The 16,521-nt window shown below is 45.3% G+C and overlaps 1 protein-coding gene across 1 annotated transcript; it reads right to left on the reverse strand.

The window, feature by feature from the left end:
• Positions 1 to 8,431: 8,431 nt before the first annotated feature.
• SDF2L1 (stromal cell derived factor 2 like 1) lies at positions 8,432 to 12,809 on the reverse strand. Its single transcript, XM_052797354.1, has 3 exons — positions 12,476 to 12,809; positions 11,489 to 11,685; positions 8,432 to 9,475 (listed from the first exon to the last, which is right to left on the reverse strand). Exons 1-3 carry the CDS (start codon positions 12,792 to 12,794, stop codon positions 9,197 to 9,199), a joined length of 795 nt encoding a protein of 264 aa, XP_052653314.1. The 5' UTR covers positions 12,795 to 12,809; the 3' UTR covers positions 8,432 to 9,196.
• Between the last annotated feature and the right edge of the window lie 3,712 nt (positions 12,810 to 16,521).

A 16,521-nucleotide genomic window follows, 5' to 3' on the forward strand; every position in this document is an offset into this window, starting at 1 on the left:
GCACCAGCCTTCCCAGCACCGCCCCGTACACCCAGCATCCCTTTCCCGGCGAGGCCGGTGCCGCGGCACGCAGCCGGCGCGGAAGCTCCGCTGCCGGTGCTCCGCCGAGGGGTCCCGGCCAGGGCCATGCTACGGGGCAGAGCAGGAGCTGCCCCGGCGGGCAGGGAAGGGCTGAGGATGCTTAGGCACCCTCCTCCGGCCAGCTCTCATTGTACATCCTCTCCACGCGTGCGCCCTGCCCCACGCAGCCCCCGCCCGCCTGCCCGGCCCCCTCCCACCGCCCTTCGCCTCCAGGTCCGCGCCCCTGCCCTGCTGGGGACCGCCGGGCTCGGAAACCCTGGTTCTCCGCATATTCACTTTGTTCTGATATTCTTCTCCACGTTTGGGACCCCGCTTTCCCGTCCCCGCAGAACACGAGCCGCCATCCCTTAGTGCTGCGGGGGAACACCGCCCAGGCGGGGCTCGCTCCCTGGCAAGGCTTTCGGGCGGCGCTGGGGAGGAAGCTATAAAAGCTGCATTGTGAAACTTCCAGTCTCGGGAGGGTTTTCGGGCTTTTCTCCACAACCCACCACAGCTCTCCCGGAGGAGGGTGTCCCTTCCACTCCAGTTGCCACTTAAAAAAAAAAAAAAAAAAAAAAATCACAATTACCTCTTCCTTTTTGGGTAGGGAGGAAGGAAGTTATGCTCTCCCAGCTGAGAATTTATACCCTACGAAGCAAACGCATCTATTCTGGCCAGTCCGGTCACCCCCCCCGCCTTGCCGAGCAGCATCCCCCCTGCGCTCCAGCGCCCGGCTTTAGCTCCAAGAAAGGCAGCTTTCCAAAGGGGCGACACGAAGCACTTTTACCCCCAGAGCTCAGACCGGGGGGCTCCGAGGCTGCTGGGATTTTTTAGCAAGGTTTCAATTAATCACTCGCACTAAACAGCCTCTCATCTCCTGAGGGAAAACAGTGGCCATGTGGGGAGACAGACAAAAATTTCAACATTTTAAGCTATTTTGCCCCGGAAACTGAAGTCTCTAAGCTCGACTGACAGCCACCCTCACCACCGTGGGTTTGTATTGCTGAGGAAACGCAGCACAACATAACCGTTTTTTGCTGTGCAGCTTTATAGAAAATTGCCTCCAGCTCGACAGTAATCATCTCCACACTCGCACCCAGCGAAGGCAGAGGTAGTGTGTTGAAAAGTATAATATTTGCAAGAGAGACAGCAGATGGTGCTCCCTTGGGTGCAATTTCAGAAGAAGCCTCGCATTCTGCACTTTCCAATATCTGTTTTAGCCGCACAGGTTTAATGCAATAACAACCTTTTTTTGACGATGGAGTCGCAAGCCCAGTATAAGATGCTGCTGTCACGAATCACGAGCCTTCCCGTTTTGAACAAGCGGGGAGGATACAAGTGGAGTAGACCGGTGATTGAACAAGTGCCTATACGATTATTTTATCACACCACACCCCGTGTGCCCGTCGAAGCCAGTAACCGAGCTAGATCAGTCTGTAGTAGGATGGGAACTGCTGGAGGTGCATTAAGGCGTGTTTCCCTCACAGTGCCAGCAGCCGGACAGGGCAGTAAACCCGCTCACAAGCCCTACAGCAACACGGTTAGAGTCTCCTTAAGCACGGAGCCCTCCGGACGTCCTCGATGCGGGACAAGCGCTCGGGGCGTTCGGCAGTGCCCGTGTGCCCCTCGGCTCCCTCTCCCGGGCAGGTACTGACGCGCTGCTCTGTTTTCTCGGCACAAGGAGGCACCGCTCTCCTTAATTCCCCAGCCCGGCGCCTCTGTTTGTAGCCTTTCGGGCTCTTGAGCTACTGGGCTTTAAACTCGCCACCTGGCTAGAGGCAGTCGGATGGAGGCGACGGAGGAACCGGGAAGGGACCCCCGCTCTCCGCCGGCCCACCGGGCACGGGGCTGCGGCGCTGCCCAGCGCAGCCCCCTCCCTGGGCTTCAGCCCCGCCACGGCCTTGCGGCAAAGCATCACCGCGCCCAGCCGGCGAGGAGCTCTCTCCCACGGGTGCCGTGTCGCGCAGCACCCGTCCTCCCCCCGCCCCGTCCTCCTGCCGGGAGCCGGGCTCTGCCCACAGCCCCCCGGGGCTCCGCCGGGGCCGGTGGCAGGCTGACAGCGGCGCCGGCACACGTGGCTCGGGGCTGCGCACATGAGGTGGGACCTCCCCGCTCCCCCCACCCCCTCCACCCCGCTGCAGCAGGCGAGGCTGAATAAAGAGACGACGACGGTGCCCGGCGGAGCAGGCAGGAGCCGAGGGAGAGGAGAGGGGGTAAAGCGCGGCGTGAGGACAGTTTTGGCTACGGGAAAGCGGGTCTGGGAGGAAGACTCCTGCCATCACCCGAGGATGGCCGTTAGCAGAGGCTGGCTCGCAAATACTGGTACCCGGGATGGCAGAAGGCTTCTATTCAAGATCATCTTTGCGCTAGACATGAAGGGATATGGGCAGGCGCTGAGAAATATCAGGCAGATGCTGAGAAACCGAAGTTGCACTGCCGGGCGGATTTGCAGAAAAATCTACGGCCGTTTGGCAAATAAACGAAGCCCTCGGCAGTAACTGCGCCGGCAGGGAGGGGAGCTGGAGCCGCCAGCCCGCAGTCCCCACCAAGAACGGCTGGCAGGGCACGACGTGGGCGACCCACGCAGCCAGCGGGAGCTGCAGCCCCTCAATGACGGGGAGAAGCCGACGGATGCAGCCTCCCACCGGCTCGCAAACCGATACCGTCTCGGTAAGAGATGGCAGCTCGGCTTTCATCCTAACGCCAAAGGGAAGCCACGGCAGATGGCACAGGATCGGCTCCAGGGGAAGCGGTCCAGGCAAAAGCCGAGGGGAGCCGGGTTACGCTAGGGACAAGATGTGTTCACGTAAGTATTACCACTGACCTGCAACGTATCTTACACTGGCTAGAAACAGATTGTTTGATTTTAGCTTTTGTTTTCGAGATCTCGCAAAATGCAACGGGATTGCTGTAGATGACGGCAGGAGAAGAGAGCTCCCTGTTTAACGATCCTTTTGTGTCTTTCCTGCCCCCACTGAACGAAAAGCGGTATTTAATTTTATGATACAGGTAATTGCCTTAAACGTCTACTGTAAGCAAACAGACTTCAGCCTTGGCCGCGCTTTATCGATCCTATAGAAAGATAGTAAACAGCAACGCCTAAAGCATCGCTTCATAGCCTACGCTAATGTTTTAAACTTCCCTTTCAAATAACCGAGTAGCACACGACTTGGCAGAGCGCACTTAACGCGAGACACGGCCGCACAGGAGGTCTTTACAGCAGCCCATCGCCTTAGCATTGTAACGCAGGGGAAGCGGATGTTATTTGTTCCCCCACCCCGAAGAATACACATTTGCAGGCGATCAAAGCTACGCTGCTGAAACATTGCTGAGCTGCCAAAGGCTCCCGATTCCCCGGGAGCCGGCCGGCAGCGGCGAGCCGGCTCCGCTCGGGCAGCGGGCGCGGCAGGCGGAGGAGCAGCGCTGACTAGCGGCCGTGCCGCTGCCGCCCGCCCGCCGCTGCCGGCCCGCTCCCTCCGGCTCCGGCAAGGCTTCGGACTCTAAGACGGAGATATGGAGAAAGAGGCACCTGTCCCTTTTTCCTCAGAACGGCCCTGCTCGCATCTACGCCACCCAAGTTTTTATACAGGTCATCTAAAGGGCTGTTTCCTAGAGAGGACAGAGTAGTCATCTGGATTTAAGTGAGTAGAAGACAAACTTAGTGGTAAGGGCTCTCTGTGGGGCACCTGCAAGCCCAAGGAGCAGTGGGAAGGCGTTTGCAGTCAGCCCGACCTTCCAGCATGCAGGGGCCGGGCAGGTAGAGATGGGGCTGAGAAGGCAGCAGCAGCAGAAAAATAACATCAGGTACCTATTGTGTTTCACGTTTAGCTGTGGTTTGAGTCACACTAGATTCACCCCAGATACTTCAATTTTCAGTACAGCACACACCTCTACTACTACTCAGTACTCTCAGAAAATGACACTTAGGTAAATAAATACATGACCATCATGAAGATCAAGCAAAGAACCTTAGGTCCAAGTCCAAGCTCAACAGTCTTCCAGACATGCAAAGCCAGCACCTGCACATTATTTTTATAGTTAAAAAAAAAGGAACTAATTAGGCAGCTTTATAGCTTGCACACATTCTGATTAATTTGTAATGTGTTTCCTGAGGGTTTGGTACCCTTGAGATGTCATACAGCTAACACTTCTAACCCTAATGAAGCAGGACACCATTTTCCCAAAGGATTGAAGGCAGCTGAATCCCTCAAACCGCAGCTTGAATCAATATCAGAGCTGTCATAAAAGGATTCCACTGTGAACTTTATGCTAATTTAGCATTACTACTATACCAAATATAGTAAAAAGTTTTTATTATCAGTTCAATTTGCTGCAATTTAAAGAGAAGCATTGAACCATGCAACTGCTGAAGTCTACTTTCACATTGCTCACTATATTCCCTCCTTGTCTCATACACACCCAAGGTAATTCAGTACTGTCCTCAAAGGAATTGGTTGACCATCTCTCAATCTATTCCCACACATTGCTGAAATTATTGCAAGTTTGATTAAAGAAACAGATTAGAAGGAGCCTAACCCTGGTGTTCCGTCTTTTGTGTAGAGTAAAAATAAGTTATTAGGTATAAATACTCAAGGTCCTGCTAAAGTATTTATAAACACGGGAATACTGAGACACTTAGAATGTCAGTGGGAAGAGGGGACAAAGTATAATATTTATTCCTCTAAGTATTTAAAATAACCTTAGGATCCTAAAGTTCATTACTGTTTGTGACTTGCATACATAATAAACACTACATACTCTAAGGTAAGTTTGAATTGCCTTGTTTCCAACGCAACTCCAAGTAGGTAAGGTTGAACATTTTATTCCTTCTTGAGGAAGCAAGCCATCCCCTGTGCTTCCTACACCACAGAATAGAATCAAGGAGACCATGGGAAGAAAGCACTTCCTTAGCTCCGAGTACTCCTATTTAAGGGTAACTTCTTTTTTTTTAAACTGTTTCCTTAAAAAGCTTAATGACACAACCATGGATGCTGTCTTGTAAGCCCAAACACATGGGTTCCTGAAAGACAGTTGACGAAACAGCCATGTTATAAAGCAATTAATTATCAAAGATATTTGCATGGTGGCCCAGAGCTGGATTCCAGGAAGATGAGTTTGAAGAGAAAACTGCAAAATCAAAAGGGCACAGATAAGAACTCAAAACTAGGAAAGAGGGGCAGGCAGCATCATCGCACTCTGCGTACACAAATCTCTCACAGGCTCTTAGCCAATTCCCCAGCTGCCAGCAGGGAACCTAACCAAAAAGCCAGCAAGCATGCCAACCAGGCAGTCAGGCACCTAGCAAGATGCTGCTGCTGGAAGGAGATATATCTAAGGTTCACCCTCTGTCTAGTACAGGTGTGAAACATGGTGCGTCCACAGTGACAGCTAGTGCTTCAGTGCTGGAGAAGAGAGGCAGGAAAAAAAGAAGGTTCAGCAAAACAGGCTTAAGAATACTGCCAAGTAAGCATCACTGTTACAGGGTTGTTTTGATTGTAATTTTTTTCTTTTGTTTTGATTTCTAAAAATATCTGCTAATTTAACTTAATAAGAACAGATATACCCAATTAGTATTCCCAAACATAATAAATTAAATGAAAACATTGGTTTATCTTTAGCCTCGACATTCAGAATGAAGAATCAATGAGCAGTACATCTCTTCTAGCACTTTCAAAGAAAACCAGTTCTCATTCATACTGACTGAGAAGTCAAAATGTGTGGCAAGTGTTCATATGTTGAGCAGTTATACAGAGCTTTAAAAAGCTTCAGGAAATAAGTGAACATGTTTGTAGACACACACACTTGCCTCCAAAATTAACACGTCTAAGGAACTCTTTGTCATTTTACATTGAACTAGATATATGCATATGTGTAAAATGCAGTATTTGACAAATTATTTTTAAGTACGTTTTAAAGTAGGTAGATTGTCTTTAGCAGTTATTCCCACTACGAACAACTATACATAAGGATCCCCCTAATTCTTTTCCCCAAAGCCTTTCTAGTTTATTAAAGGAAGAGTAACAACACTGGCACACCTTTTCAAAGAGTTCTTGTAGTAGCAGTGAGCAAGAAATTGGAAAGCACCTGTCAGTTATTTGAAAGAATTATTTTCTGCTAGCATCAGAAACCAAAATAGTTTTCACTTAACCTTGAAGTGTACAGAGAATTTTGACAAGAGGTATTACAAAATCTAGTTTATCGCCTTAAAATAAAGGGAAAGATGCAAAACAGTGTTCCCAACTTTCATATCTACATTTCTCAGTATTTCATGTTTTACCCAAGAGTCCCAATATCTTTAGGCAGATGATAAGTGTCATATGGAAAACAAACAACAACAAAACCAACAATATAAAAACTGGGGTTCCCCAAGTCTCTAGTCCTCAGCTGTGGGGGAAGGACTGAAAAGCTGAATTGTAAGCAGCCAAAGTAAATAAAAACCACCTGAATCAGGTTCTGAAATCTCAGTACTTCAGTTTAAAGCATAAGGTATGACATTAAACAGATACTAATGCAAGTCTTGTGAATCTAGAAGTTATACAGAAAGGAAAGCACATTAGCACAAGCCATCACTTTTCACAGCTGTAAGCTTTTGCACTTCCTACATGAACTTAAGACTTCTGTAGTCTGCATTTAGCATGCTACGAGTATCAATAGTTATTTTAGTACTAAATTAGACTTTTCCAAAGTAAGATGTACTTCAACTGGCCTTATTTAAGAGTCTTTCAGCACAACTTCTATAGTGATAAGAATTAGAAAAAAGAGAAAAAAAAAATCGATTGTGACACATGCGCAAGTGAAATATTAAGGCCAAGTGACTTTTATACTTTGGTCAGAATCAAAAGTGAAGGCAACTCAGTTCACAGGAATATTGTTGAATATATCTTTAAATAAGCCATTCATGGATACATGTGTATGGGGAAGCTTGATTCTTTAGGAACAGAAGGTACAAATTTTGAAACAAACTTCTTTGAAAACAAAGAAGTTCTCAAAACTGAGATCATAGTAGAAAGTAAGCAATAAGAATTAAAGTCAGTTCTTTCTCAGCCTCACCAAACCAATTTGGCTCTAATCCAGAACAAAAAGAGGAAGGTCTATTGAGATCCCACTCAAGCATAGTGAAGACAACTGATAAATACCTTTGCTAGGGACAGAAACATCCAGGCGGAGATAAACATTGGGTGGCGATAGTACCTGGCACACAGGCAGAGATGAGCCACACAGCTCTAGCCCTTCTCAGCCAACTCAGTATTCCACAGGTGCACATACACTAAGCCCACATGGTTTAGGCATAAAGCATTTAGCTCTTAGTGACAGACAAGCCATTGCCAAATTTGTTTCTTCCTCCTGCCAAACACTACCACTCTTTTTGTGTTTACTCATATACCAACTTCAAAAGAAAAGCCCTCCTTTTTAATAAAGGAAAACCAAAGTCAGCTTGTTTATGCAGGTTTGGTTTGCTTTTAAATAGTTATCCTTTATAGCTACAACTTCAATACCAATTAGTCAGGAATATCAGTGAACCTGAAACATTAATCACAAAGAAGTTTACTTCTAATACAAACCAGCAAAAGCCAGCTACTTCCTCTCCAAAATACCCGTAATCCTTAATACCCACATGCAACTAAGACTCATAGAAAAACAGTCTTACCTTTTTCTTCGAAGAAAAATAATCAGGTACACAAAACAACTGTTACAGAGGTTCCTTGTTCCATACGCTATGAGGATCTTCACTAGTAGTAAACCCGTAAATAAAACCTGAAGTTATTCTGTACAGCACAACTGCATGAGGTGCAGAGCATGAAGCACATATCAGTAGGTACGTTTATAAAGCTTAACTGCAATTGCCTGTTGCACCTTCTCAACACAACACTCCAACACTGCAGCATGTGACTGGAGCTGTAAAAGCAGTAAATCAGTTTCCTGCTTCTTTTAACTGATTGACTAATTAAGATCATAATTGGTAAACTATTTACACATGGAGACAAGAACATCTGAATTTTGACTTTTCACACTGATTTTGTGAGCTCTTCTCTTTAAAGTGAATAGAAAATGTATGGTACTTTGAATTTTAATCAGTATTTCCAGTAACACTGTGTAACAAACATTCAAGCATTAGTGTTTTTCTCTTTTCACAGAGGGAGAGGAACACAGAAATTCATAACTTGTTCGACGAAGGCTCCTTGCTAGTACTCCAGAGCATACCATTCTGTCAAAAATCCAGGACCAAACCATTGTCTAAGATTCTTTTTTCTCTTCTTCTGGATTCACACAAAACAACCCCACATGGCTATATGCCCTACTATTTATTCATCTGGATTCTCATACTGATCTTGCAGAATGACGTGCAAGTACAACATAAGTCAAATTCAACTTCCTTCGCATCACATGGAATTTTATAAAATTCTTATATTAACTAAACAAACAGTAGCTTTCTGCACCAGTTCATAGAGCTGAGCAGTCTTACCATTTGACAATTAGCAGTATTGCCACTACCAGAAATATGAACTTATTGGAGAAAGAGAATAAATTAAAACTTTGTCTTCTTACTCCAACATACAGTACACAATGAAACTCGTGAAAGACATTGGAAGCAATTTTCAAATGGACCACATTTTTTTTCTGGAAGGCCGAACAGCTGACTTCAAGCCATTCAAAAGACACCGTATTTGAGAACTATTTTTCCCTTTCTAGACTTACTCCATCTCCTCATTAATAACATTCTCTCACTAAGAAGTAGAAATCAGTTTCCAAATATTTAATTATAATTGGAAAAAGATTACAAAATACAAAGTTTTATTGTACTTGGGACTACAGAAATGTATTACTTCAGTTTTTCCATTTCCTTCCAATTAGAGACAAAGGAAGAAGCAAAACAAATGACAACAAAAACTAACAGATGTACAAACTAGTTTCACCAATTGAGCTTGAAATTCAGAAAGGATTTTGCCAAATAAATTTCAATGGCTGAACCTGGCCGATGCCATTCCCCACAGAAGTGCTGCATTCCTAGAATGAACTAATGCCCTTCAGTAATACAGAAAGTCAGTCACTCAGGCAAGGCGGGACTTATAAGAGACCAAGGATTAGCATCTCCGAACATTGGAGTAAGTTGAAACATTTTGGATCCTCTGTCAATTCAGAGCTCATCATGTTTTGCAGGGTCCGTACTGGGTTTGATGAAGACTCCCTCCATTGCTTTCCAATAGTTGTGATGATTAGCAGTAGGCATGCCATGAACTTCCCGTTGGCCTCTAATGGGATGGCCATACTGTTCCCCTGTTATTGAAAGGAACACCTCAGTTCCTACGTGCTTGAAGCGCACTGCATCCTCCCGCTCCCAGTAAGTCCCACTGCATTGCACAATCCATATATCGAGGTCATCTCCTTCGCCATCATCACCAAAGGCACTTACTTCCTGTTAGAGACACAAACTTCCTGTAGTGAAAATGTAAGCAAACACCTCCAATACAGACACAAAAACATCAACCACAAAGTCAGCAGAGTTGAAAGGCAAGGATGGAGAGGAAAGAAAAAGTGTTGTTGCACTGCTTTGCCAACAGTTATCAAATCCAGAAGCAGTAACTTTCTACCACTGCAATCTGAACAAAAAGTGCCAACAAACTCCAACATGTAATCTCAGCAAAAAGTGCCAACAAACCCCAACATACATTACAAATGAAATGAAAGAGGACTTGAGCACAGAGATCAGAACAATCCTTCTGAGGAAAAATTCAAAAGAAATTACACTAATGCTGATGCAAATTTTCCCCACTCAAAAGAGTTCGTAACTGTAGACATTTAGTTTTGTAGTATGACCATCTTCATAGTTACCATTGCAACAGTTTTTTTCAGCATGTGTTTTTATCACAACATCCCAACAATTTATCTTATTAAGTAATCATATTCCTTTTTTACTTAATTGTACCAGGCTTACAATTGGGTCAACAACTATTCTGGTTTACACTCTTTCTTCAGATAGACAGCTGAATAGCCTTTAAAAAAAATAAAGACAACCAGTAAAGCAAATGAATTCCTGCTAAAACAAAAGTCAGAGATTAGATTTCATTATGCACCAAAAAAAATTCCAAGCATTTCTAGAAACCAGATAGGCTAAGCTCCAACTGTTTAGGACTCCAGATAGCCTTTAATTCTTAAAAATCTGGTAACTAGAAGGGATGAACAACTTGAAAATAGAACTGCAATAGTTTGTATCTAGCAACCTAAAATTTTAGGGTCATGTTAATTCACGTTTATGTAGTCCAAAAAGTGTAAAAGACAACATACTAGTTGAAAATCCAACTTCTGTTAAGAATATGAAATAAAAGTTTGTGTTCATAACTACATCATATTTCAATAATGTCATAAGTTACAGTCCTATCATTCTCTGAGAAGTCATGCAAACTTTCCTTTTGCTTAGATACTGTGCAAACACATAGCAAAACCAAAGAAACACAATGACAGTTGCTGAAGATTTTTACATTAATGACAATGTTATACAAAATGTCTAAACTGATAAATGAAAGCCGGGGGAAGGTTTTAGAGTCAATCTGTTCTTTAAATCATTTTTCTAAAATGCTATTTTTCCATCACTTCTTTTGTTTTAATAACCAGATCACCTAGATACCCTACACAAAACTGGACCTTATTGATTCAGCCACTTTAATCATTGTAAAAGACAAACCTTTTTCACAAAGAGTCAGGTTTTCCAATTTTTTAATGACCTGTCTACATAGCCTGAAGAAAGACTAAAAGGACTACTAAGGACAAACTTCTGACAAGTTTGCATTATTTATTTTAAGTGAGATTTTCAATCTTGATAAGCGTTTGTCCAAGAACAGGACGGGGACCTAATTACAGTTAGAAATTACACTCTTCTAGCTATGTACAATACAATAAATAAATACTATTGTGAGAGCAGATTAATTTTTCCTGTGGAAGGAGAACAGATAAATAGGAATAGTGAATTAAAATAGGTATAGTGAGAAGATGACTGAGACCAATAGATTGGATCGCTAAGGAACTTGGATACAGGAATGCCTAGTGTTATAACACATGATTAGTTGCCTTGCTCTAGAGCAATCTTCACAATGTTGAGGGAGGCACCCAGACTCCAACGCCTTGAAAGTGCTAAACATTCAGAACAGTCTTCCCAGTAGCAATGGTGCAGATTAAAAAAAAAATGCAGATTTGTTAAAACTACTATGAAATACCAGTACTGGTGCATATTAAATTTTAGCACTGTCGAGAAGTTAAATACATTATTCCAAGATGCAGAAAAGAATATACTTGAACTCTGGATATGCATAGACATACTCTTTCTGGCAGCTGGTATGCAAGCCTGATTCTTCAAAAACATGAAAAACTGGAGAGAAGTACTGTCAGTAGCATGCACTATTTATACAAAAGCTTAAGATTTAAAACAACTCACTTGGTTATTGGAGAGCGGTGATGGGAAGTGATGCGTGTGTAAATTTTTTCCTGTGTTAACATGGGTAAGTCGTATAGCTTGCCCACATTTCACTGGTGTTCCGCGTTGGCAGCTTCCATCGCTCTTCCCACGAATCCGCCAGTAACTGTTAGCATCATCTGAAGCTTCAACTCCTGTCACCGACTGTTGCCCACTTCCTGTTTCAATAGAATTAAATGGCAGGAGATTTAACCCACTTCTCCAGCTCAAAAAGTCCTGAAAGAACTAAAGAAATCTGCTTTAATGTTCTCATGCCTTCATGTTTAAGAGATGCTTAATTCCCACAGTCTACTTACTGACTGCAATGGGAATGGAGGTACCAAATAATCTTTCAGACTGAAGAAGTTAAACATAGCATGTGTTAGTAGCTGCAAACTGTCAAAGTTCATGGTGAACGCACGAGAAGAAAATCTGACCCATGATGGATACTACTCACACCATCATGCCTTTCTCAAAAATACTACCAAGTTTTTTGTGTCCCCAAACAAACCAGCACCCTCGCTGCCAGAACAGACGCTGGGAAGGTACTGCTGAGGCCCCGGACACAGAACAGGGCTCACCTCAGGGATGCGGGCAATGCATCCCTGTCACATCCCCACTCCAGGACCTGCAGAGCCCAGCCGCAACATCTTTCTGTACCCCAGGCCTCAGCATCCTCCTCTCCCTGCCAGGCTGCCAGGTCTCCGGTGCACCCCACAACCCCATCCCTAGCCTGCTGCTCCCGCTGCACCAGGGACAAGAACCTCAGCAACCTCTAACCTTCCTCCTCCTCCTTCCCCGCCACCCGTCGCTGCCAGTCCCCCCGCCATTTTCCTGCCCCTCTCACCATTTGTCCCCCCAACGTTTCCCAGCTCCCGCCATTTTCCAGCCCCCCTCACGGCTCCCCGCCCGCCATTTCTCAGCCCCCGGCCCCTCAGCGCCGCGCCCCCCCGGCCCAGCCCTGCTCACCGGAGCCGTACTTGACCTCGTGCGAGTGGAGCCGCACGCTGTGGCGGGTGTTGAGCAGCTTCAGCACCGATCCGCAGGTAACAGCGCCCGGCGCCGGCTCCCTGCCGTGACACAACCCGCGCAGCAGCGCCAGGAGCAGGAGCGGGAAGAGGCGGCAGCCGCCCCTCATCGCGCCGCAGCCCGGCCGGCACCGCCGCCACCCCGCCGCCCTCAGCGGAGCGCGCTTCCGCACCGCCTCCGCGGGCCCGGCCAATCGACCCGCGCCAGCACCGCGGCCGGCCAATCCCCGACCGCCCTCTGCTCGGCCTCGCTTTCGCATTGGGCCACGGCTTAGTGACCTCACCGCCGGGAACCCTACAGCGGGAGGAGCTCATTGGGCCAAGGGAAAAAGGTGACCAATCAGAGCAAGCGGCGTGGCACCTCCCAGGGAAGGACGCGAAGGAGGACCGCGGCGCTTTTACCTCAGCGACGCCTGAGGCGGGTCCCCGGTGTGGGACGGGCCCCGTCGGCCGGGCCAGCGCCCATCGGGGCCCGCAGTGCCTCCATCCCCGGGTGCCTTTGCACCCGAGCCCGGAGCATTGTCACCCCCGGCTGCCGGGCACTCCAGCGGGCGATAGCCCTGAGCACCCCCCCCGGGCCAGCGCTGACAGGATTCCTTGTGCTTCCCTCACTGGGAGTTTGGTCTTGCTGCGAATTGGTTTATGTCGGAGGAGAGCAGGCCAGGTTTGTTACAGCAGCCCTCTCATCTAACATGTAGTCTGGGCTGTAATAAAAAACAGTAACCGGGTCACTCTGTTAAGGGCCTTGGGAGAAAACATGCTGCAAGGACTGGTCAATCAGTTATCATCAGAGGCAGGGAAGAACAAATGTCTTCACAGTAAGAGCACTGTCAGACATAAACCAGCTCTAAGGTTACTAGCCAGGTAGGGGTAATGGTACAGATACAGCCTCAGGGAGCCAGAATTGGCACAAATAGGTCAATCGGCCCATGCTGTTGCATTCAGGCCACTTCTAGCTCAGAGCTGGTGGGTGGCACGTTGCGGTCTACTCCTCCCTGCAGTTCTGGCTCTTACAGTTGTGTAAATATGCACCCATTTTTTGGATTTACAGACAAATACAAGAATGTTGAAAAACAAAGGAAATTCATGGTAGTGAACTGTCTTGCATAATAATACACCACTGGTCCAGTCACTTCTGGATTATATTAGAGCTTCTGATGATAGGGCATAAATACTATACAAAGAAAAACTAACAATGGTTGCTCTATCATTAAGCACTAGTGATCACATCTTTGCTTTTGGATTTGGAAGTTCACCTTCTGTGATTCAGTCTCTTTTGTGAAGTTCTATCAAAAAGAGATTATTAAACTCTATTCTGTATAAAAGACAACTGCATAAATTAACATACCTACTGTCCTTCATTGCATAGTTTTGCAGACTGAAGAATTCCCCCCCCCCCCCGCAAAAAAAATGCTTATCAATAGGAAGCAGCCATGGACAAAGGACACAGGAACTCCTCCATAGCCCATTACCTTTTGCCTCTGAAACTGCTCATTGCGTTGACCCATGTATCACATCACAGACAGTCTGGTGTGAGTCTCATGTAACACTCCCAGGTATACAAAGTAATTTAACAGAGCAAAAGCTTTTGACCTTCTTAGCAGCAAGTAAACAGGTAGAAGGGCACTTGGTATTCTGCATGTGCAACAGCAAAGAACAGAAACACTGCACTTTCTATTACAGGATCATTTAGAAAGCACATTAGTGTTGCTGGCTAGCGGAAACATCGTAAGATGCTCAGCTGACTCTCTCTTCCACCAGTCCTGGATCTGCAAGGCTTTTTGCTACCCACGTGATACTGCTCAACTGAATGGTTAGTTTTCTTTATGCTGGCTTTGGCCCATTCTGTATAGCTATACCTACATCTAAGAAAAACCTCCGACTTAAAAAGTCAGGCCTGCATTAAAACAAGCCCGAGTACTAAACTCAGTCACATACGTGCACATGTACATACACACACAGACTCGGTATGTTTTTCTGAGGACTAAAAACTCACTTCCTACTGCCAGAAGTAGAAATGTTTGTTCACAGAAGAGCAAAACATCACCCATTGATAGTCAAATGCCATATTTCTATGTCATTCTAAGAAGCCTTGCTGTTCTAACTAAGAAAACAGCTCGCATTTGCTGCTGCTGTTATAAATGGGGCAAAACCAGATGTCTGTGGTTGCCATTTTAGCCGTGGAAAATCAATCATATGGGGCTTTAGCTGGCACCTGTCTATCTTTCTGGGAGGTCGCTCAGTCTCGGTGCATTTAGTGCCATTTACATGGTGCTCCCTACAATGCTTTTCAGTTCTACTTTAGAAACATAATTGGGTTAGAACGGTTGCCAACAAAGAACCCCATCAATGCCAAACACCCGTGGCAATTAACAGCCACCTCATTGCTACAGGGCCCGCTATTGTTTCTAGTAGACTGCTGTAAGCTACAGGTGAAATTGCCTCAGAAATTATGCGACGGTGCACATTGGTAATGGAAACATCAGCTTTTTTGATAGGTATCTCATTATGATTCTTGTTTACGCACATGAACAAAACAATTCAACAGTGCTGTAAAAGGGGAGAATGCAAAATGTAACTAGAATGCCTTCTGCCTTCAATCACTTAACCCTGCAGTCCTTGTGCACACTTGATTTTCAAGGGTTTTGAAAATGCCTACCATTTCCACTCAGGTGCACCTGTAGGTATAACCTGGCCCTCCCTGAAAAACAGGTTTTAGTGGATTTGGCAGTGCCAAATGCTTTTAGCATACAGGAATGAGAAATCTGTGGCACAAGAAAATTTCAGAGGGCGTATGCTGGCCCAAAGCAACATATTATAGAAAAGGATTTTCCTTCTTTTTATATTGGCCTTTGTTAAACATGCTTTAAGCTTTCTGTTTGCTTTGCATGACAAAAGCAGTGACTGACAACTAAGGTAGCATAGCGGGCAACTCCTGGGCTTGGTCTACATCCCAAAAAGCACTGGTGCATCTTTGGGTATAGACAGCCCTTGATTCATGGAGAATACTGCAGTAACATCGCCTGGATTCTTTCTCAGACTGTCACTAACCTTAGGCAAAATAGATAGGGCACAGTTCTGAAGATATTAGTACCCGATACAAAAATAAGTCCACATGAGCTCTTCCATTGACTTTTCTCTGCATCTGGTCCTTTCTCTGATATCAGTAAAGATTAACTGTACTGAAATCAAGGGAGTAACAGTAGAGAATCAGGCCTGTAAACATTCTGTGTCTTTTTCTGTCTCCTTCTTTCACCCCACACTGATGAACTGATGGTTATAAACCTCACTTCAGATCAAACAATTGTATCCATTGGCATGCCTCACAACAGAGCTCTTCTAACTGTGACCCCTAAGTATAATACAAATAGTAAACAGTAGTAATAACAATAAAATGCTGTCACCCAGGGAGAAATCGAAATGACAAAAAAGATAGCTTGCCAAAAATTTATAGAATTACACAGTTTCTTATCACTCAGCCCAAGTTGTTTAAGGACTAGAGACCCAAAATCAGCTATTCAGATTTTTGCATTCAGTAGATATAATGTAAGAATAAGCAGAGTAAGTAAATAAGCAGAAGAGTGTTCACAAAAAAAAGTATGAGCATATACAAATTTAAATTGAAGAATTCTTCATCTGGGGAAGAAGAGTTGATGATTTTTTTATTGCTGTCTTCTGTTTCTAGTCTTTGAGCAAGAGAGGACTTCCTTGAAAATTCTGCAGAGTTCTGGCGATCTGCATCCAGTAACATTGTCAGCATCTCTCAGCTAATCTCCTGACTGATGCTAGTACTTCAAGATGGGATCTCCCCTCAGGGCTCCAAAAGAATTATTGTGCGTTTCCATTCAATCAGCTGAGATTTTCCAGGTGCTGTCAGTGATGCTGAGAGATGACAACAATTGCTGTAAGTGATCTGCCAGCTTAATTTACATGTGCAGTAACATTGCTGAGGAATTTCCGATGTTCTCATTGGTAACAGTTGCTCTT

This window comes from Harpia harpyja, chromosome 9 (assembly GCF_026419915.1).
Source record: "Harpia harpyja isolate bHarHar1 chromosome 9, bHarHar1 primary haplotype, whole genome shotgun sequence".
Lineage (NCBI taxonomy): Eukaryota > Metazoa > Chordata > Aves > Accipitriformes > Accipitridae > Harpia > Harpia harpyja.